At 40.3% G+C, this 24,414-nt stretch overlaps 1 protein-coding gene across 5 annotated transcripts in view; it reads left to right on the top strand.

The window, feature by feature from the left end:
* Positions 1–24,414, top strand: part of dnah12 (dynein, axonemal, heavy chain 12) — a 176,619-nt gene that overhangs the window by 65,504 nt on the left and 86,701 nt on the right. For all 5 annotated transcript variants that reach the window (XM_072280429.1, XM_072280430.1, XM_072280427.1 and 2 more), the window contains 10 exons: positions 1,872–2,057; positions 3,574–3,774; positions 6,721–6,915; positions 7,017–7,138; positions 8,058–8,340; positions 11,387–11,506; positions 12,962–13,118; positions 13,227–13,399; positions 15,587–15,739; positions 17,538–17,777. In XM_072280429.1, coding sequence (XP_072136530.1) covers positions 1,872–2,057; positions 3,574–3,774; positions 6,721–6,915; positions 7,017–7,138; positions 8,058–8,340; positions 11,387–11,506; positions 12,962–13,118; positions 13,227–13,399; positions 15,587–15,739; positions 17,538–17,777 — 1,830 coding nt within the window. The remainder of the gene's footprint in view (positions 1–1,871; positions 2,058–3,573; positions 3,775–6,720; positions 6,916–7,016; positions 7,139–8,057; positions 8,341–11,386; positions 11,507–12,961; positions 13,119–13,226; positions 13,400–15,586; positions 15,740–17,537; positions 17,778–24,414) is intronic.

Here is a 24,414-nt window from a genome sequence, read left to right as displayed (position 1 = left end):
ATATACAAATTACTTTCATTTCACTATTTCTGGTCCTGAACTTAGTTTCAGTTCCTTAACCATAACTTTATCACACTCAGAGCTAACTGTATGAAATTGAACTCCATATCTTGCACCAGGTTAAGCAAGATGTCGGTTTTAAAATTCTTCTTGTTTCCGATTTGTATGTGGACTTGCTTCTCCCTATATCTTCTTCATACCTGCAATATTCAATTTCCAATTTTTTCAGCTTTCCTGTTTTTAATCAATCTACTGTTGGGAGCTGGAATGTGAGGGGATCCATCTTTCGATAAGATGCCTTTTAAAGCCGATAACTTAGCCCTAATCATTTTCTTCCATGGCTTGACTAATTAATTTTGAGAAACCTTTTGATTATTTAAAACTCACACAGTATATTTCTATTGATGCCCTGCTGATTTGTTGCCTTATCTTTGGAAGAGCCATTTAAAATATCACATACAGAATAAGAGTGATCACTCAACAATCCTCCCCAGTTTTTTCAAGTAAGTTAATCATATTCAACCAATGAATGAAAAATAATTATAGAAAGCTGCTTCAAGTGCTTATATTCAATCATCTCCAATGTCCTAGAGAATGGCCAGTAAATTCAAAGTTACAAAGGCCAGAAGATTGCAAATATGGATCCCTACTAATGCTAGAATGTGATTGGCATCATCCAAGAAAAGATGTATGTCCATAATTGACTATCAGGTCAAGAAACAAGAAACAAAATGAAGACAGATTTCTTACTCTGAATTCCAATCTGGTACCTGCTGCCTGAGAGAGGACCATAACCAAGAATTGATTTGAAAATAGCATTGAAAGTCTTTATATCATAGACTACTGATACTTGAAGTCCAGCACAATGGGCTGAATTATCAAACACTGTGAGGATTCACGTCGCCTTTGGAACCAAATATTAAGATTCAACAGTTTCAGAAAAACAGGTGAAAATAACTAAAAATAATATGAGCTTTGACCACAGGTATTTGTGTTTTAAAATGAAGAGAAAATCAAAGTAGTAAGAAAGACCAAGATATAAGAAGTTGATAGACCTATACTGTAATAAAATCTATTAACCTGAGTAGCATTTTCACTGACCTAGTATTGAGAATGATACCATTAAGAAAGTCTTTGACTACAAGTACCTCGGGTCAAGAATGATGAGTTTGGAGACGGACATAAAGATACGGAAGGCGCTGGTGTGGAGGGCTATGAACGACATGAAGGAAATCTGGAAGACGAACCTGACCAGAGGGCTTAAAAAGTGGATTTTCATAGCAGTCGTAGAGTCCATTCTCATGTACGGATGTGAGACGTGGACACTCACCAAGACGATGCGAAAGTCTCTAGATGGTTGCTATACACAAATGCTCCGGATGGCTCTTGACATGAGTTGGCAACAGCACATGACGAACGTCGAGCTCTATAACAACCTACCGATGCTCTCCACTAAAATCGAGGCGAGAAGACTGCAACCAACAGGGCACTGTCCACGCCACCCCGAGCTACCTGCCAGCCTAATCATCATATGGGAGCCCATGCACGGGAAGATGAACCATGGGTGCCCTCCCATGACTATGGTCAACACGCTCCTAGAAGACAGCGGCACGGCTAATGTAGATGAACTGAACGCACTGATGAGGGAGAGGGAGAAGTGGAGAGTTCGTCATCGTGCCCGACGCCGGCCCCAAAGGCCTGAGTCGACGTAGTAGTAGTAGTAGTAGTATTGCTGTAAAATTACATTGCAATTTTCAAATTTGGTATTTGATTTTATACACATGAAAAGGTAGAAATTAAATGAACTAGTTTGCTTCTACAGTTTTGTATCCATCTTGAGTGTGTCACCGTTGATTTGTTTTACCTTTCAGGAGGTTATCCCCATTGTATCTATACTGTGCAATCCGGGTATGAGGCCTCGACACTGGGCACAGATGTCTGACATTGTGGGCTATGATTTGACCCCAGATTCTGGCACAACTTTGAGGAAAATGCTAAAATTGAATCTCAATCCATACTTAGAAAGATTTGAAGAAACTAGTGCTGCTGCCAGCAAGGTAAATGTTTAAATTATTTATAAATATTTAAAATATACACTGTATATAAAAAGTAGAAGTTTTTTCAATCAACACAGACAAAAATTGCTGGTGAATGCAGCAGGCCAGGCAGCATCTATAGGAGGAGGTACAGTCGACGTTTCGGGCCGAGACCCTTCGTTAGGACTAACTGAAAGAAGAGATAGTAAGAGATTCGAAAGTGGGAGGGGGAGGGGGAGATCCGAAATGATAGGAGAAGACCGGAGGGGGAGGGATGGAACTAAGAGCTGGAAAGTTGATTACGTGGAATTGAAATGTGTGGCCACTGGGAGATCCTGCTTTCTCTGGCGGACAGAGTGTAGGTGTTCAGTGAAATGGTCTCCCAGCCTGTGTCGGGCAATGTCTAGCAATGAAGAAGGTGAATTTATTTTCTTTAGAGCAGAAAAGGTTAATGGAAGATTTAATGGAAAAATGTGAGTTTCAATAGAATAAATTAGATCAGAACACCTCACCACCATATAGAAGCAGCAGTAGGTTATACAGCCACTCATGCTAACAAGGTCATGGATGAATTTGGCCACAACTCTACTTTTCTGCCTGATCCTCATAAAGCTTAACTTTCCTGTGGTCCTTAAAGAATTCCTGAGGACAAATCTATCTTCACTTCAGTCTTAACTGGTGACCACTTAACCCTTGTTTCTATGTTCCTCCAATAGGGGAGATGGCTTCATAGTACCTACCATTCTGAGCTGATTGTATTGAGACACATTGGATCCATCAGCGTCTTATGTGTCTCAGTACAACTGGGTTCTCAGGTTTTTCTTACTGTAAAGGGTATGGGCCCAAACAACATGCTTCTTCCTTTTAAATAAATCCCTCAATGTAGGAAGCAATCTAATGAACGTACACAAACAAGAAAAAATCTGCCGATGCTGGAAGTCCAACCAATACACACAAAATGCTGAGGAACTCATCAGTTCAGGCAGCATCTATGGAAAAGAGTACAGTCGACGTTTCGAGCCGAGACCCTTCAGCAGGACTGGATAAAAAAAGATGAGGAGTAGATTTAAAAGGTGGGGGGGGGGGAGAGAGAATCACGAGGTGATAGGTGAAACTGGGAGGGGGAGGGATGAAGTAAAGAGCTGGGAAGTTGATTGGTGAAAGATGGACAGGGCTGTAGAAGGGGGAGTCTTTTAGGAGAGGACAGAAGGCCACAGAAAAAAGAAAAGGGGGGAGGAAAACCAGAGGGAAGCGATGGGTAGACAAGGAGATAAGGTAAGAGAGGGAAGAGGGGATTGGGAATGGTAAACGGGGGGGGGGGGCATTACCAGTAGTTTGAGAAGTCAATGTTCCTGCCATCAGGTTGGAGGCTACCCAGATGGAATATAAGGTGTTGTTCCTCCAACCTGAGTGTGGCTTCATTGTGATGATAGAGGAGACCATGGATTGACTTATCGGAATGGGAAGTGGAATTAAAATGATTTAATTATTTTGAGATAAATACATACTAGCTGTGTCATTTTTGGTTTTTCATTAGGAATTCTCATTAGAGAAGGCCATGCACACCATGGATGAAGCTTGGGAGTCAATTAGCTTTAATACGACTTTATATCGTGATACTGGTGTCTCAATCTTGTCAGCTGTGGATGAGATTCAAGCTATTCTTGATGATCAAATTGTCAAGACCCAGACAATGAGAGGGTCACCATTCAGTAAACCGTTTGAAGAGAAAATCAAGGTAAATACAGCTGAAAACCATTGTAAATACATGTCAACTAAAGGTAAAAGTTAGGAAAACATATTAGGAGGTAAGTAATTAAAACACAAAAAAAAGCAGAGCTGGAAATCCAAAATGGAAGCAATGCTGGAAATATTCAGCAGGCTGGGTAATGTCTTCGGAGATAATATTTCAGATTGAAAACTGAAGTTTTTAATGTCACAGAAGAGGGGCAAGCGTGATAACGTGTAGAGTATAAGATTATATAATGGAGCTGTTGGCAACGCTAGCTGAGAAAGGTGGTGAAGGCATGTTAAACACAACTGATTGGTCTGGAAGAGGTGCAACTAGAGAGAGGTGAACATACACAATCGTTGTCAACTTATCTGGGCCCCAAGGTTGTCCGAACAAAGATGAGGAAGTTTAGCATCATCTTCTTTGGAAGCCGGCTTATTTCCTGAATAGAGAAGTTCTAGAATCTGTGCAGAATTTTAGGAATTTGGGTATATAAACATGTAACTCATTTCCAAAACAAAACTAAGTCAATAAGTCCAATATAATAATTGTTATTTTCTCTGCAGAAGATTGTGCTAAATGATCATGTAACAGAGGTCAAGGTCATATTTAGCCATGAATGGTGATAGACAATTAAGTAATAAATAGCATCAGGGGCTCAATAAGTATCTCTCAAGCTCAAGGATGCCAAAGTACAGCATGCACATCTGAAAAACAGAGTTGTAGTGTTCTTTCAAGACTAAGGAGTATTTATGGAGTCATCTTCTCCTATTACTCACTTTAATCTTCAGATCATGTGCTGGGTTTCCTCCTTCTGAGACAACCAGCATCAGAGCTATCAGACAGTAGTCAATTTGAATTACTGCACCTGGCATCAGGAAATGGGCCACTGGTTCTGTTGTGTTTCTTTGTGTCTACTGTGAATGCCAGCAAGAAAATCAATCTCAGTGTCGTATATGGTGGCATATGTGTACTTTGATAATACATTTACTTTGAAATTTGAAGTACAAAAGTACAGAACTTTAGATGTGACCCAGAAGTGGCTCATCTTAACACCAAGAAGTAATTTGGTTCTATGTGAGACCAAGGAACACTTGTCACTGAGGAATATGGAAAATATTTCACTGGCTGGAGTGAGACCCAGCCCTAAGTTTGTCAAGGCCAGTTACCCCAGCCTCAAGACATTGCTCCAGTAATTCTTCATAGCCGTGTTCTAGATAAAATTAACCTCAGCAGCTTCATCATAACAGTTGAAATGGTTTACTAATGATTGGACAGTGTCTATTTCCATCATTAATTCCTCAAATAAAATCTGTAATGTTAAAAATTAAATGGCTTGAATAGGATTTGGATATTTATTCAAAAGAGTAATGGTTAGAACAATAGTGTATGTTTACCCTAAGCTTGAACTAGATTGGTTAGAAAACAATGAAATCAGAATGATTAGAATTGTAAGTTGGAATTTAAAAAAAATCTTCAGTCCGAATGAATTAAGATGGTCCAAATAGCTTTGATGGAATTCTGCTTTAATGAGATTGTTTGAGATATTTGAAACTGACATTGAATTTTACCAACACAGTGAGATACCAACAAACTCTGGACTATATTGAATGAGCACTTTTTCCCTAGGCATGTAGAAATACACTCTGGATTATGTTTCAAGGTTTCAAAGGTACATTTAATGTCAGAGAAATGTATACAATATACATCCTGAAATTCTTTTTCTTTGCAACCATCCACAAAAACAGGAGTGCCCCAAAGAGTGAATGACAGTTTAAATGTTAGAATCCTAAAGCCCCCCCTTCCCAGCTCCCCCCTACCATGCATAAGCAACAGCAAAGCAACGATCCCCCTTCCCCCACCAGCAAAGAATAATTGATGCCCACCCCCCACTGAGCACTCAAGTGTGCAGCATAGCATCAATAAAAACACAGACTTGCAGAACCCCAAAAACTACTTGTTCACCCGGTAGTTCAATACACCACAGTGCCTCTCTCCCTCTCTCTCCCTCTCTCCCCCTCTCCCCCTCCCCCTAATAAGGGAAAAAGAGGTATCCCTGTTTCACAGCGAAAGGGGAGACATAACAAACCACTCGCTGATTTACGATGTTAAAAGTCTGTTGCTTCGCTTTTTCCAAGCTCTGTGCCCAAAGAGCTCGAGTCTCTGGGCACACAGCCAGCAGCCAGCTTGCTGTTTTTGATCTTCTGCCCCAATGACACACCAATTTCCTGCGGAGGCACTGACCTTGAGTCCGCCCACCTCCAGAGCCACGAGATCCCGGAACCCTGAAGGTGCGCCAGTCTTCTAGGCCGCGTTCTTAGTATATTGAATAGCAGCCAATCGTGAGACCCTGAGAGCAGGTCCCATTCCCACAAAGAACCAAAGTCAGCGTGTAAGTCCAGGTCAGGGTCTTCAAAAGAACCCTGAAAGGGAAAACTAGAGATATTAAAGATAGAAATAGAGCAGTTTCTGAAGGTGCAAGCAAAGGAGTAACTGTTAGGCGCCATCGTCCTCCTAAGTTATGTTGAGGTGATGTCAATCCTAAGATATAAAAGCATAAAAGTTCAAAACGATCTTATAACATTAACAATCTTCTTAATAGTATTATAAATAATATTGTTAGTCTGCATTTTGAATCATTTGTACCTTAATAGTCATGCGATACATTTTTTCAGTAAGTTTGATGTGGTAAGGTGAAAGGTGGACAATTGTCATGTTAAGCGGTAATGATATAAAGGCTAATATCTGAAATGTGTACGTCAGCTTTTGAACTGCAGAGATAATAAACTAATATTGCCAATGAGAATATTTTCTTCCTTGATAGTTTGTGTAATAAGTTTGTCTTAATTTAAGTAATTAGATCATAATTATCATATTTCTCTCTAAGGATGCAGAACAAAATATTTAAAATCATTATTTCAACCTGTTTCCTGTTTTGCATGAACGCTTAAGAATTGGGAGGAGCGTCTGATTAACACTCAAGAAACTATTGATGAATGGTTAAAAGTTCAGGCTCAATGGCTATATCTAGATCCCATATTTTCCTCTGAGGATATTATGCAACAAATGCCAGAAGAGGGACGACTCTTTCAGACTGTGGACAGGAACTGGAAGGATATCATGAGGCACTGTGTTAAAAATCCTAAGGTATTTTACAGATGTAATGCAATACATCGATATTGATCGAGCACGTCAAATAACTAATATTCCTGGTACAGACACTTTGTTTGCTCTATTCATCATCATAGGTTCTGGCAGCGACGGCTATGACAGGACTGCTGAGCAAACTGCAGGATTGTAACCGTTTATTGGAAAAAATCATGAAAGGACTAAATGCCTACCTGGAGAAGAAGCGTCTCTTCTTTCCTCGGTACGTTATAAATAATGAAATAATCAATCTATTAGGAACTATGCAGATAACAATGAATGCACAAGCTACATTGGCTTAACAAATCAATGCCAGTTTACAAAGTAATCCACAATTTATTTTTCCTATAATCTATTCTCAATAAATCTGCCAACTGTTGTCAGATTCTACTACTCAGCTACATTTCAGGGACAATTTACAAGTGACCTATCAGCCAGCATGTCTTTGGCACGTGGTGGAAACCCAGAGGAAGCTGATGCAGTGACAGGAAAAATGTGCAAGCTCCACAAAGACACCACCAGAGGTCAGGATGGAACCTACATTAGGTTGCTGGTACTGTGAGGCCGCAGCTATAGTAGCTGAACAGTCTGGCTGTCCTTCATGCAGGGTGAAGGGCAGGTTTATAAGATAGATGTCTGATGAAAACACCAACGTAATCGAGGAGAGCCTAAGCAGACAAAACTTTTAATATTATTTAACACGGGTAGGAGGGAAAGCTGAATGGACTCTTCTGTGAGAAGAGGTTGGTCTTGTGAATACCAATCTTCGGAATAGTATAAACATGAATAGGAGAGGAAATAGAGAAAAGTGAGAGACTGGGATTGCAGCATTTGGCAATATAAAGGACTGAAGCAGCCAAATGGAATGTCTCAATTGTTATGTTAAAGCAGACTTTGCAGGAGAGGAATTTCTAAATTCGTTTGTCTTTTTAGTTTGCTCTTCTCCTTTGAGACCTCTCTTAACAATCCATTTTCTCAACAATTCTTTCATCTTCAACTCCAGCTCCTTTCCTTAACAGCTTGGTGTCACTTTCTCTCTGCGTGTAAAGTGCCTTGGGACTTTTCTTGTCTATAGAAGTACAATATGAAAGTAAAATTTTTAAGACTGTAATATTCTAACATAATATTTTTAATGCTTCTAGGTTTTTCTTTCTCTCTAATGATGAGATGCTCGAAATCCTTTCAGAAACCAAAGATCCATTGAGGGTTCAACCCCATCTCAAGAAGTGTTTTGAGGGTATTAACAGGCTGGAGTTTCTTCCTAACCTGGATATCAATGCTATGTTCAGTAGTGAAGGCGAAAGGGTTGAACTTATTGAAAGGATTTCAACTTCTGAAGCTCGAGGTGCTGTTGAAAAATGGTTGGTTCAAGTGGAAGATGTCATGCTAAGAAGTGTTCATGATGTCATTGACCAATCACGACAGGTATATCTAATTTTTCCTCATATGCTGTTGAGTTTTATATATAGAATCAGAGTATTTAGCAAATATAAAACAGTCAATTAATTATTTTTTCCTCAAGGTATTTCCAAAGGTGATTGCTTTATAACTTGCTCTGGTTTTTACTTCTGCTTTTCTCCTTTTCAACAACTCTGATTTAGTTTTTACAAGGTATGCATATAACTTGTCTAATAAATTTATGCCCACATTTATATTTCAGGAAAGGAATTCTGTTACCATTATCTGCTCTGCCCATTATATAATTCAATCCCCATAACACTATGCTCTCCACTGCCCATTAAGATAGTCCAGCAAGCCATTCAATTGTATCAAACAGTGCCAAGTTGAAACACAATGAACTGAAACTGGACTGAATGTCTGATGTTGACTGCAGAAAAGTTACTCCTAGCTAATCCTCGAGTTTCTGAGGACTAGGGTTTAAGTTAGGAAAATTGTTCCATTGATTAATTAAAGATACACCTGGCAATTGTACTCATAATATCACAACTTGCAACCCAAAATTCAGACTCCACCATCACAATTCATGGTGAGATCTTGTTCCACCGGTGGAAAAACGTGTGGAAGCTAAATAGTGATTTACAGTACAAGAAGAGAGTAGTTCTGTGAGTCCTCAACAGTGACTACAGGTAAGATTATATATCATGGTTTCAGGACAAATATCCTAATGATCGCTTTCCTTGGCAAATGAAATAATTTCCATTCGAGGAAGCACTTGAATGAACTGCCGAGAAGGCGGCAGTCATTTATAACTACGGCACGTAAGGATTTCTTCTCTGGAATTCTGTTTACCCAAGGTTTGTAGAGGCTCGAACACTGGGCACTTGGAAATATTTAAAGAAGAAGTAGATTGACCTATGCAAAAGTAGCACAGAAGAGGCATTGATGTCTGGAACTGGTCAGCCATAATCATATTGGATGGCAGGGCAAACTTGAGGCACCAGATGGCTTAATTTTCCCCTACTTTCTTCTGTTTTTATACCCTCCTCTTTGTTTAAACACATAAGAAGAATTAAGGAAAGCAAGTGTACCAACCGTACACTGGGTTGGAAACCTCATTGTCCGTTACCAAAAATGGTGTTAGGAAACCTTGATAAAATGGAAGTCAATGAGAATCAGGAGGAAGTCATGCTATGGGTTGGAGAAGAATTTTGTACAAATGAACACTCACAACAAGCTGGAGGAACTCAGCAGGTGGGGCAGCATCAGTGGAAAAGATCGATCGACATTTCGGGCTGGAACCCTTCGTCAGGAACGAACCGTCGATCGATCTTTTCCACCGATGCTGCCTGACCTGCTGAGTGCCTCCAGCTTGTTGTGAGTGTTGCTTTGACCCCAGCATCTGCAGATTATTTTGTGTTGTACAAATGAAAATATTTCATTACTGCAGGAGTTCTTTAGAGGCCTGTCTGATGTCCAATTATCTTTAGCTGTTTTGATTACCTTTCTTCCATCATTAGACCGAAGCTATGTATGTTCATGAATGAATGCATAACATACAACTGCATTTACAATTTTGCAGAAAATGAAACTATGTTAGTTATATCCAGAAAGGTTTGGACATGGGCTGATATATGGGATGTAACCCACAGTACATATCACACAAGTGTCAGGCAAGGACCATCTCCATCCGGAGAATATCTAACAACCTACTTTTCAGTTTCAGTGACATTAATTCTTGGGGTCACCACTGCTCAGTAAAGAATCTCTGATATCAGAGTAGGTCAATGACATGAGTGGGGGGTGCAAATTGTTTAAGAAAATTACAGAATCAACATGCATAAATTGTAGGATTCAGATGCAAAATATCTGGCAGCAGAAAGATCATTTAGATTAGATTAGATTAGATTAGATTATGAGGACACTCAGTCCTCGTTTATTGTCATCTAGAAATACATGCATTAAGAAATGATACAATGTTCCTCTAGAGTGATATCACAAAAAAACAGGACAAACCAAAGACTAACACTGACAAAACCACATAATTATAACATATAGTTACAGTAGTGCAAAGCAATACCATAATTTGATAAAGAGCAGACCATGGGCACAGTAAAAAAAAGTCTCAAGGTTCCGAGCAACTCCCGATAGTCTCGATAGCAGGTGGCAAAAGGGAGAAACTCTCCCTGCCATAAACCTCCAGGCGCCGACAACTGCCAATGCATTGGAGCACCCGACCATAGCCAACTCTGAATCCATCTGAAAACTTCGAGCCTCCGACCAGCCCTCCGACACCGAGCACTGAGCACCGTCTCTGCCGAGTGCTTTGACCCTGCCCCAGCCGCTGAGCAACAAGCAAAGCCAAGGACTCGGGGCCTTCTCCTCCAGAGATTCTGGATCACACAGTAGCAGCGGCAGCGAAGAAGGCATTTCAGAAGTTTCTCCAGATGTTCCTCTGTACACTCACATCTGTCTCCATCAAATCAGGATCGTGCACGGCACCCTACTTGACAGATAACAGATATCATTCACTGGAGTGGCCGCTGCACACTGCGTAGTGACATTGTAACAACATCCTTGAAATCTTTCTGCAAATCTGTTTTAAAAGTCATGAGTATTAAGCGTCAGTGGAGAAATGTGGAATTTGAAAATTAATGTAACATGTGTAATTTTAGTCTTTGCCTTGACAGAAGTTTGTGTTAGTGTGATTGTGAATTGTGTCAGTGTTATTGAATGGAAGATTTTTGAATTTTCTTGTATTTATCATCTTAAAAGATCAATGTTTTATTCTTGTCTGCACATTGGCCAATAACGTTCTAACACACAATAATTTTGCATGGAGATTGAAACCTTTTAAAAATAAATTCTGCTTCTAACCAATCAATTTTAATTGAGTATATTAGATTCAAGATCTGTATGAAACTTAATTTTCTGCTTCAGTACCCCAGGCACTGTATTCCACTGAACAGTTTTATTGAAATATTTCACAAGAATAATCTTTATCAACCAACATTTTAAAGTTGTGAACGTGTGTCATTTTCTCCAATAATAACTGTTGCTCGTGTTTCTGTAGGACTACCCAGAGAGGAAGAGGACAGAATGGGTAATAAGTTGGCCTGGTCAAGTTGTAATTTGCGTATCCCAGATTTTCTGGACAGTAGAAGTTGAGAATGCAATTCAAGTTGGATCATGGGTATAGTATTTTAAAACTGGTTCTACACTGTTTCACTTCCTTTAATGCAGGGTGCTCAGGGTCTTGGCAGTTGACAGGACAGCTGCCAAGAAATAGGACTGAGACATGTATGATTAATGATGGTGACCGCTTACCAGAGAATATTAAAGATATAGTCACACTCTCATTCTTCTTACCTTTCAACTTTACCAATAGACCTATCCTTCTACAAGACCTAGGTCCACTCTTCCCTTACCCCACAACACTTGTTCTTCTTCCACTGATGTCAGAACTAAAACCCTCCAGGATCTTATGCTTTTAAAATTCTAGCATCTTGATTATCACTGAACTTAACTGATTGACATCAGCAGCAGTAATTCCCTCCATGTCCACCTCCATTCTTCCTAAAAATCATTCCATAGTCTATCGCTTTGGCTAAGCTTTAGATAATCTGCAGCAGCATTTCTCCGTGACTTCATGCCACGCTTTGTTCATAAACATTCTTGGAGAGATCCTTTTGCCACCTTAAGTGAACTATTCATAAAAGCTCGGAGGATGCAGTTTCCATGGTTTCACTCTTTTCTTTTTCATCTGTTCAAGTGATATAGCAATTTAAATACCTCTGGCAATTAAGCTTGCTGTGTTGACTGCTCATTATGCAGTTTCCTCTACTCCGGAGAGAACAAATGCAGATTGGATGATTGCTTTGTTAAATATACTCAGTCCATAAATACAATTTATGTACTTGCCACCTCGATTCTACTTCTGAGTGCCACTGCAAACTCAGCTTCCAACATACTGCGGATGGAAACGGGCTGTCCTTACCTAGTTTAGCCAATATATCAACAGTAATATAGGTTACTACTAAATTCTTGATGAAATGGGCTATGATACCAATTAGTTCTGTTAAAAGTAGCACCATTTTCAAATGTTCACAACATAGACCACCACTTTCATGAGAGCAATTAGGGATGGGCAATGAATTACTCTGACAAGAGATGATCTCATTCCACAAATGGATGAAACACTTCAACCCTTGGGCTTCAATACTTTAATAACCACAATACCCTTTTTCATCAACAACAGGTGCTGGTAATGAATCTTACATAACTCCTCCTAACACGTCATTTGTTTCTTGCCCCATTGCTATCTCTTTTGTTTTGCACCTTTCCCCTTTCACCTTATTTAGTCAATGTGAATTTTCACCTTTCCACAGACATTGCCTTCATTTTATTCACCTTAATGAATGAAATGAGTTTCAGAGACAATATATGATAGGATGATGCTAGTTTGTAGCATATTACTGCTCTGATGTTAGTTTGTAGTTACTTTTTTCAGCACTAGTAACGTAAAGGTATGACACCAGACCAAAGCTCTGAAATGAAATCTTTTTGATATACATCTAGGAAGTGTTCAATAAACAAATTACACCAATAGCTTTAGAAATATTAATCATCAAGATTTTTTTGTTTTTAGGGCCTTAAAAAATACATCGCCAAACTTCAGCAACAGCTGAATGATATTGTGGAGCTGGTGAGAGGAAAGCTTTCCAAACAGACTCGAATAACACTTGGTGCTCTAGTAACCATTGACGTACATGCCAGAGACGTTGTTGAAGGCTTAATTGAAAAAGGTTTGCAGCAGTTTGTCCTAAAATTTGTAAATAAACATGAGAACATAAATTTCAGTATGATTATATATTATGTTCTGTTGTAGTAATTTTAACAATTCTTTGCAACAGAAGTCTCACACCAGACTGACTTCCACTGGCTTGCTCAACTTCGATATTACTGGACAAATGAGAATGTCCGAGTTCACATCATCAACTGCAATGTCAAATATGCTTATGAGTACCTAGGTAACTCCCCACGGCTGGTGATTACTCCACTGACTGATCGATGTTATCGCACGTTGGTAAGGTCATAAACATGGACTGTAAATTTGCAGCTTCTTTAAACTTAGTCCAATTTTAAAAATGTAAATATAGGATGCAGATGTTAAGACTTCTAGGAGCTTTTTCCAGGTCCCTTCTGTAACCTCAGGGTAGCTTGATAGAATAACCAGAAAATGGTATAGTTCCTCTTCAATGAGAGCTTTTTCTCTTGGTGCATCTTTTATACATATAACCAATCTGTCTGCTCCACAAAATCAATAATGCTACATGTGGACTTAAGCTCAGGCAGACACTGCCCTCTGAAACTTTATTCCTTTAGCTCAGTTAATGTATCAGTGGAGGCCAGAGTAACAGTGGCCTGGATCTTCTGACTGCTGGACTGACTGAGCACAGAAGGTGGGTTACCATATATAACCACATAACCATTTAACAATTACAGCACGGAAACAGGCCATCTTGGCCCTTCTAGTCCGTGCCAAATACTTACTCTCACCTAGTCCCACCAACCTGCATTCAGCCCATAACCCCCCATTCCTTTCCTGTCCATATACCTATCCAATTTAACTTTAAATGACAACATTGAACCTGCCTCAACCACTTCTGCTGGAGGCTCGTTCCATACAGCTACCACTCTCTGAGTAAAGAAGTTCCCCCTCATGTTACCCCTAAACTTTTGTCCTTTAACTCTCAGCTCATGTCCTCTTGTTTGAATCTCCCCTACTCTCAATGGAAAAAGCCTATCCACGTCAACTCTATCTATCCCCTTCATAATTTTAAACACCTCTATCGAGTCCCCCCTCAACCTTCTATGCTCCAAAGAATAAGGACCCAACTTGTTCAACCTTTCTCTGTAATTTAGGTGATGAAACCCAGGTAACATTCCAGTAAATCTTCTCTGTACTCTCTCTATTTTGTTGACATCTTTCCTATAATTCGGTGACCAGAACTGTACACAATACTCCAAATTTGGCCTTACCTTGACCATACAGTTTTTCCTGCTGAGTTCTGGCCCCCTTATACTTCACCAGTGAAGCCAGCTCAGCACAAGGCTTCACTCTGGCTGCACCCCCAAAAAAAGTTTTCAATCTCACCAAATGTATTTAAATGGAAAAATATTCCATGACACTTAACAATGGTGAGAATTATTAAAATAATAAAACTAATACTTAAAAATAAAAAACATATGCACTTAACAAACAAATAATTAAATATATTTAAATCAACCTGATTAAAAAAATAATTTACTTCCAATTTATCTGGTAGCTGTTTCATCCTACTCATTTCAATAGGATCACTGCATTCACAGCTGCTCATTTGGCAGATTTCCAAGCCTTAGGATTAGGAGGTTTGTGCCATTTGGATGGATTCCACTGCAGTGCAGGTGTATTGGGACATCAGTTCACTGGAGAGAAGAGGAGACTTCAGCCTGTATGCCTCCTTACTTTCTCAATAAACCTTGCATGGGGTACCTTTATCAAATGCCTTGTTGAAATCCATATACACTACATCTCCTGCTCTACCTTAGCTAAAGGGCAAAAGTTTAGGGGTAACGTGAGGGGAAACTTCTTTACTCAGAGAGTGGTGGCTGTGTGGAACGAGCTTCCAGCAGAAGTGGTTGAGGCAGGTTCGATGTTGTCGCTTAAAGTTAAATTGGATAGATATGGACAGGAAGGGATTGAAGGGTAATGGGCTGAGTGCAGATCGGTGGGACTAGGATAGGGTAAGAGTTCGGCACGGACTAGAAGGGCCGAGATGGCCTGTTTCTGTGCTGTAATTGTTATATAGTTACCTTCATCAAAGTGTTTAATCACATCCTCAAAAAATTCAATCAGTCTCGTAAGGCACGGCCTGCCTTTGACAAAGCCATGATGCCAATTCCTAACCATATTATGCCTCTCCAAATGTTCGTAAATCCTGCCTCTCAGGATCTTCTGCATCAACTTACCAATCACTGAAGTAGACTCACTGGTCTATAATTTCCAGGGCTATCTCTACTCCTTTTCCTGAATAATGGAACAACATCTGCAACCCTCCAATTTTATTTGATAATGGAAGAGCATGATTGCTGTGTTTCCTTCAATTATCCCCGAAAATGGAGTTTAAATAGTTAGTTAGCAGCAAACATTATTTTTGTGACTTTAAAATAACTGTAACACACCCGAGCTCATGCGGAGAAAACACTGACTGGACCATTTTCTTTCTGACAGATTGGAGCCTTTTACCTGGACTTGGGAGGAGCACCTGAAGGCCCTGCAGGGACTGGCAAGACGGAATCAGTTAAAGACTTGGCCAAAGCAGTTGCTGTACAATGTGTTGTTTTCAACTGCTCTGATGGGCTGGACTACATTGCTATGGGCAAAGTAACTTGAATTTCAAAATTCATTCATGATACAACTGAATGATGTTATAGTGTAAATTGTAGGTTTTGGCTGGGGGTTATTTTTTTGGGTACAAGAAAGCAAGATTTGCTTTGATATGTCACCTAAGAAATACTTCAAAGCCTTTTATGTTCAGTTACCTTGAAGTGCGGGATCTATTGCGATGTAACTAAACAGTGCACCTACTTTGTGTGAAGAAAGGCCAATAATTAACGATGAATGAATGGCTTTTGATGATTTGGGTTCAGAAGAGGATAAAGGTTTTCAATTGCTCCTGTCTGAATAGAATCCTGAAAGCTCACATTTCCTCCTCAAAGAACATGCTGTCAATTTAGCACCTTAATCTGAAGAATGGCATATGCAGTCAAACATTTCCATTGATGCTAAATTGCTTTTAAAGGCTTGAACCTATTTTTACTTCAGAGTGAGCATGGAATTTATGGTAACAGGTAGATTCTGGATAGGCCTCCCATTTTTGACTGCCTGCCCAGCTTTTCTCTTTTGATATAGCATACCATTTTTCATGTAGCATCCAATAATTTTTCATATGAATATACTTCTAGGTATAATAGCATTGCTTATTTACTTACTACCATTACGCGCTGGTGTTTAGGGTCGCTATGAAGACCGTCCAGCTCTGTCTGTGCAGAAGGATTCTTCATTGTTGTTTCTGTAACAATTGTTTGTTGGCCCTGAGCTTGTGGTAAACCATGTATATATGTTGTAACTCGGTTACCTGTCTGGACACACACCTCTGCTGACTGCCCCTGTGGCTCCCCTGACTGCCCCTGTGGCTCCTCCCACAGAGTCCTGTATAAAGGTGTTCGCCTTGCCCCTCCCCCTCAGTCCGGGGGCAGACACTCACTGTGGAGGTCGTATTGTACAGCGTATAAAATTACTCCTTCAATTACTCCAAAAGACTGAGGTTTGGTAAAATACTGAAAGGCTTTTATTCGCTGTACAATACGACCTCCACAGTGAGTGTCTGCCCCGGACTGAGGGGGAGGGGCAAGGCGAACACCTTTATACAGGACTCTGTGGGAGGAGCCACAGGGGCAGTCAGCAGAGGGGTGTGTCCAGACAGGTAACCGAGTTACAACATATATACATGGTTTACCACAGAGCTGAACCCCTGAACCTGGAGGACCAGTGGACCACTCTTAGTCTGACCTGTTTGGCATGAGTGACCCCATCAAGAACCAAAGCACAAGACCCTGACTCCAGCCAACATAGCCCTCCAGGTCATTGAGGCACACAAGCCTCCAGACCCTACAACAAGGTTGTGGTCCCTTTGGAGGAATAGCATTGCACAATGCAGTTAAATTTCAATGACTTTTATGAATAAAGAATGAGAATCTATGAGAATCACCATTTCATTAAATTAAAGGCAGCACTTCTGGCTTTGACAGATGTCTGCGCATATAAAACATCTGCCATTTAGGCTGCAAAATGAGTGTCATGCAATGCTTACCTGGAGCATTGCCGACTGAAATTGGTTCACAATTTTCCACGTTGGGAAAACCATTAACTCTTAATAGGTTGTTTTCCAAGTGCTCTATTCACTGCAGCTTCACTTTCTAAAAGGCTACTCATTCATGTGACCCATCTGTATTCTTTTGCCGAGCTCTGTCAGGTTGCCAGGTGAATTGAATCGGCGCTGCATTTAATATCGAGATCACAAGGTGCACTGTAATATCTTCCTTATTACCTCTTTGCCATAAAACTTCTGTGGAATGTTATGTAAAATACAATTTTTGTGAAAGCATTGTTTTATTTTCAGTTTTTCAAGGGGTTGGCCTCCTCCGGTGCCTGGGCATGTTTCGATGAATTTAATCGTATTGAGTTGGAAGTTTTGTCTGTGGTGGCTCAGCAGATCCTCTGCATCCAAAGAGCAAAACAAAGCAACCTTGAGACCTTCGTTTTTGAGGGGACTGAACTGCGACTGAATCCAAATTGCTTTGTTGCTATTACAATGAATCCAGGGTATGCAGGACGCTCAGAATTGCCTGACAACCTGAAGGTACAAGCTATTTTATTTTTATACAATACCTAGAGGTTAATTACAGGACAAAGCCTCTAGCTGAATTATGAATCCAGCTGTAGCAACTTTTAACACCTGAATCTGAGTTCCTGAGTAGAGATATAAGCCATTTATGCAAAGAGTAACTCCTGAACCCACAACAGAACATGATTGCCCTTGACAGCATCCAAAAAGTCAGGGATCATTGCAATATGAGTGAAACCCAAGATCTTTTGTGCTGATTTTATTGTCCATGACAAAAATGATAAAATAATGTCAGTCCTGTCTCTAATGTAAAACAGTATAGATTGAAAGTGGTGTGGATATTCTTTGTTGCAGTCTGGAAGACAGTAAGACTATAAGAAATAGGAACAGGTCATTTGGACCTCAAGCCGTATCTGTTATTCAATAAGGTCATATACGGTCGGTTTGGGTTAATTGAGGCCCAGCGGGGGCAGTACATTTTGGCCAAATTAAGCGTTTGCTCTATTTAGCTGAAGTTTCATGGAAATAGTTTAAAAAAGGTATGAAAAAGACAGAGTAGCAAATTCAAAGGTTCATTTATTATTAAAGTATACGACTCTGAAATTCTTTAATCCATCGGGTAGCCATGAAACCAAGAAAGAAAAGCAGCACGATCAGCAACCCCCAAATCCCACCTCCCGCACAAAAGAATGAATAAAATGGATCAGGCTCATTGACCCCCAAAAACCCTCCATGCACAAAGTACACAGAATACTAAAACTATAAGACTGAAAAATAGTCTATAGTCCAAAGTCCAAATCCAAAACACAGAAAAAACCTGGACAGCACTATCCGCAGCTGGCCTTTCCATCTTCAGAACAGAGCAACAAATCATAAAGGCAATTATGTATTTAAATGAAATACAGAACAAATTAGGACACTACCAATAACCACTACAGTATTATAAAACTGTGTATTAGATCTTAACACTTATCGACAGAGGAATTCATCTGTGTCATGTTCTTTTGACGATAAACGAACAAAATCAGAGCAGACTCCTAGTGCAGATAATGAACTGCCTTCATGCAATGCTGTTGATATTTGTATCCTCCAAACCTTCAAATTCTCCGTAGTTCCTCATTGGTTGAAGTAGTGAAATCATTTCATTTCCATTCCCAGCTGTTCCTGGCATCTCTAAGCCTGAATGTTTGAAGCCACAGTGAACAGAACAGTTCTAAATTGTCTTATTACAGTTCTTATTACAGTGTAGGGGCTGACGGTCACTCCAGTGTATGCTACTGACACTAGTTAGAAACTGTGTGGCAACACTTCCCTCCCCAAATTAAATGGCATGGTGTCTAAATAAACAAACGGAATCCTGGCTTTTTCTCGATTAGTTTTTGTTCTTTAAAACTTGTCCCAAATAAGCGACTGTCCTGATTAACCAATGGCCCAGTTAACTGGAATCCACTGAGTTATCCAACTTTCCTCAAGTCAATTTTCAACCTGTACCAATAATCCTTGAATCCCTTACTGATCAAAAAATATTGTTCTCAGCTTTGATTATATTTAAGGATTCAGCCTTCAGAACTTGCTCGGGCAAAATATTTCCATGATTTACAATTCTTTGAGAGAGGAAATCTCCATTCATTTCTCTCTTAAATGGGAACCCCTTTTTCTCCAAATTTATGCACTCTAGTTCTAGATTATTTCACAAGGGGAAATACCCTTCCAAAATTTACCAGATCAAGCCTGCTAAGATATTTTAATGTCTCAGCAAGATCACCTCTCATTCTTCTAAATCCCAGTGTGGACAAACCCGGTTTGTTCATCCTTTCTTTATAAGAACTTTCCCTCCGTTCCTATGATTATCCTTGTGAAAGTTCTCTGTACATCCACCAATGATGGTACATCGTTCCTTAAAGAAGAGGACTGAAACCATTTACAGTTTCCCAGATGTAGCCTTGTTAGTGCCTTGTACAGTTGTATGACTTACTTAGCTAGGTACTCCAGCCTTGTTGGAGTACAAACCTTCATTCCATTTGGCTTCCCAAAGTCTCTTTCTTACATTGGACTCCATTTGCCAGCTTACAGGCCACTTACTTCTCAATTGTTTAACATCTTGAATCCTTCTCACAGATTGCCCACCTTTCTACCTCCCCCCCCCACACACACACACACACACATACACACACACACACACACACACACACACACACACACACACACACACACACACACACACACCCCAACACCCCAACACACACACACAACACACAAAGAACACACTGTCATGTACCCCGTGATGGGAATAAAGAACCAGCAGAGATGGAAAACACTTTGGAGTCCAGTATTGCTATAAACTAATAATATTTATTAGTAACTACACAATACAGTAATATAAATGTAGATAAATCAAACAGGTTAGCAATGATTATATATATGTAAATCAATAAGTGTGGAAATATATGTATGAAAAACCAAGCTTCTTGAAGTCTAGGGGTAAAAAGATACAGTCTTACGATGATGAGTAAAGTTCAGTTCAGTTCAGTTCATGGTATTTAGCTGAGTAGTGATGGAGAGAGAGAGAGAGAAGGAGAGATTTGAGTCTTCAGGGTAGCTGACGCCATTGATCTTCTCGTTGTTCTTCGAAATCCTTTAAAAGTCACCGACTGTGACTTTAACAAAGGGGACCTGTTTTCTGTGATGGAGCTATCCCCCAGGCGGGGGTGGACACATGGACAACTCCCCACCAGTCAACCCTTTTCCTCTTTCCACTGCAAGAGCGATGGATTGATCCGCCTGATCAATCCTCCAAAACCCACTTTTCCTGCGGGCACAATAATGCTCATTCAGTGTCCAGAACATGTGTCTGAGGTCTATCATCTGACCTCCTATTTTGTCTTCCCATGCTGAGCATCAACTGTCATTCAAATAACTCCTCCTTCCTCTCTCTGTGAAGAAATGCAAGCAGGCAAAAATCCTTGAAGAAACTGTCAACAACCTGCCGAAAATCATAACATCGAGTGTCCATTAGGTACACTGCCTTCAGTCACCATAGCAACTTACGAGCTGCTCGGTGCTGTCTCCAACTCCAACTCAGTAGAAATCCACAGTTACTTCCAGTGCCTTAAAGTGACAGTCCAACCCAGTCCAGCCGTTAGTCTTTGTCTCTCTCTCTCTCTCTCTCTCTCTCTTTTACAAACAAGCTATCAGTAGTAAATAACTCTCTCTTTTCAAAAGTACAGCTAATAGGGGTAAATGAGCACAGGTCATAGGGGTAATTCAGGGTCCTGTCACAACACATACATACACACACACACACACACACACACACACACACACACACACACAACACACACAAAGAACACACACACACAAACACACACACTACACACAAAGAACAAACACACACAGACAACACACAAAGGACACACACACCAAACACACACCCCACACACACCCCACACACACCCCACACACACCCCACACACACCAACACACACACACACACACACACACACACACACACACACACACACACACACACAGACAACACACAAAGAACACACACACCACACACCCCACACACACCAACACACACACCAAACACATACACACAACACACAAAGAACGCACACACACAAACACACAAAGAACACACAGATGCACAAACACACAAAGAACACACACACAACACACAAAGAACACACACACAACACACAAAGAACAAACACACAACATGCATAGAACACACACACACACACAAAACACTCAAAGAACACATACACACAACACACAAAGAACACATACACACAACACACAAAGAACACACACACAAAACACACAAAGAACACACACACAGAACACACACACACAACACACAAAGAACACACACACATGGACACACACACACACAACACACACACATGGACACATGGACACACACACACCCTTTCCTTTTAATAACTAATACATGTTGTAAATGCAGTAGCTCTGGCCACTGCACTGATTTTTACAGTTTCAGGTTGCCAATTTGAAATTGACTCTTATCCCTACTCACTGTTTCCTTTGGTTTAGTCAGTTCTCTACTCAAGCTAGTCTATTACTATCAACACATAAGCTCTTGTGAAGTATGTTTGTTTGGACTTCTCTGTTTCCTTTCATGTACTTAAGCAAGCTTTTATTGTCATACATTCCTTTGAGGGTAAGGAGACCAACTCTGTTAACAGTACTCTGTTCTCAGCAAGGCTCAATGCAAATATAATCAGATTTCCTTATTTGTGCAATCAAACCCTCATCTTTATAAAGGCTAACCTACCACCTGTCCTCTTAATTGCCTGCTGCCTGCATTTTGGCTTTAATTAATGCACGTAGGAGCACATCTAGCATCCCTTTGAACATCAGCCCTGCTCAATCTTTCATCATTTTAAAAATGTGCTCTGCTTTCCTGAGTGGATGACTTCAAAGTTTTTCACTTCATTTTACATCTGTTTTGTTTTCACCTCAGCTTGTCCACAACTCCCAAAACTTTCTGTTAATTTTCATTCTCTTTCCTAGTTTAATATCATAAGCAAACTTTGAAGTATGATATTTGATCCTCCTAGCCGAATTGTTGATACGGGTTGTGAATTCAGAGGTGGGGCTCATCGCCAACAATGATGAGATGGCCCACAGAGAGGAGGTGGAAGAGCTCAAGATCTGGTGCCAGCAAATAACCTCTTCCCAAATGCTAACAAGACAAAGGAGATGATTGCCGACTTCAGGAGAACTCACAACACTCACACCCTTCTTAACGTCAGTGGCACAGCAGTGGAAACTGCGAGCAGATTCAAACTCCTGGCAGTGCACATGTTGCACAACCTATCTTGGTCCCAGAATATCTCCTACATAATCAAGAAAGCTCACCAATGCCTCTACTTTCTTAGGAGGCTGAAGAGAGCTGGGCTATGCTCATCAATACTCACAACCTTCTACAAATGTGCAGGAGAGAATATCCTAACATGCTGCATCACTGCATGGTACGGAACCTGCACTGCAGTGGACTGGAAAGCTTGACAATGGGTAGTCAAAACTGCCCAATGCATCACTGGCTCCAGCCTACTCGCCATCAGGGACATATATACAGAAAGATGCTGGAAAAAAGGCCAGCAATGTCATGGAGGATCCCACCCACCCTGCTCGTGGACTGTTTGTCCCGCTCCCATCAGGGAGGAGGCTACATAGCATCCACGCCAGGACCACCAGACTCAAAAACAGTTAGTTTCCCCAAGCAATAAGGCTGATCAACACATCCACCTGCTAACCCACCCCATCACATCCCCCACCACCACTACTTTATCTTTTCATGTCAGAGCCACATTATGTACAGACACTCTAGTGCCCAGCGATAAAGGAGAGTCAGTGGATGTTGTTTGGTTGGATTTTCAGAAGGCCTCTGACAAGGTGCTTCACAAGAGGCTGCTAAACAAGATACAAGCCCATGGTATTACAGGAAAGATATTCGCATGGATAGAAGATTAGCTGACTGGCAGGAGGCAAAGAGTGGGAATAAAGGAGGCCTTTTCTGATTGGCTGATGGTGACTAGTGGTTTTCTGCAGGGATCAGTGTTGGGACCGCTTCTTTTTACGCTGTATCTCAATGATTTGGATGATGGAATTGATGGCTTTGTGGTCAAGTTTGCAGATGATATGAAGATAGGTGGAGGGGCAGGTAGTGTTGAGGAAGCAGAAAGTCTGCAGAAGGACTTGGGCAGACCGGCATAATAGGCAAAGAAGGGACAGGTGTAACGTAGTGTAGAGAAGTGTCTTTATATACTGTATGTCAGTATATTACAACAGTCTTCCCTTACAATTGCATGGCTTTAACCTTGTTTAACGACCTTTGTTGTGAAAATTCAGAATACCACTGGTTTTCTAATATCTCTTTTACTCATCAAATAACTGCAGATTCATCAATTGTGATTTTCCATTCATGAGTCCATTTTCCTCTGCTAAATGCTTTTATTCCATAAAGTTTCTGTTATTATATCTTTTATTTTAACTCCCAGCATTTTTCCTAATATTAACATTAGGCTAACAGCTCAGTAATTTCATTTCCCCTCATTTCTCAAATACTGTAGTGGGTTAGCACGTGCAAACCACCATTCTAAGGATGACAACCAGAACATCAATTATTTCTATACTTGCCACCTGAAGAACTAGGATATGCTCTAGCTCTTCAGTTCTTTGGGATTTATCAGATGTCACCAACCTGTCCTATTTGTCTCTTTCGGTTCAGACACTTTCAGTTCAACCATGTTAGATTCTTTCAGTTTGGCTCATTTTGTAACTTGCCAAACTGGTCCAGTTGAACTAAAGTTTAATTGCCTAATCTTTATTGCCTCATTTATTGTCTCAAAACAGTCACCAATATAAGATAGAGTTAAGATGAAACATTTTCACCTAGTGAGTCATAAACATTTTGCAAACCTCCCTAAAGGACTTTGTACATGATAAGGTTTTAGGCATTAAAGGAATTGAGACATATGGGGTTGGCATCAGAAAATGGGGCCGAGACGAAAAATTGGCCATGATCTTATTGAATGATGGTGTAATGACCTACATCTGTTTCTTTTTTTTAAATATGCTTATTTTGTGACATAATTGATTCCTGGGATGGCAGGACTTTCAT

This window comes from Mobula birostris, chromosome 16 (genome assembly GCF_030028105.1).
Source record: "Mobula birostris isolate sMobBir1 chromosome 16, sMobBir1.hap1, whole genome shotgun sequence".
NCBI lineage: Eukaryota > Metazoa > Chordata > Chondrichthyes > Myliobatiformes > Myliobatidae > Mobula > Mobula birostris.
This window is presented reverse-complemented; position numbering and strand designations above follow the sequence as displayed.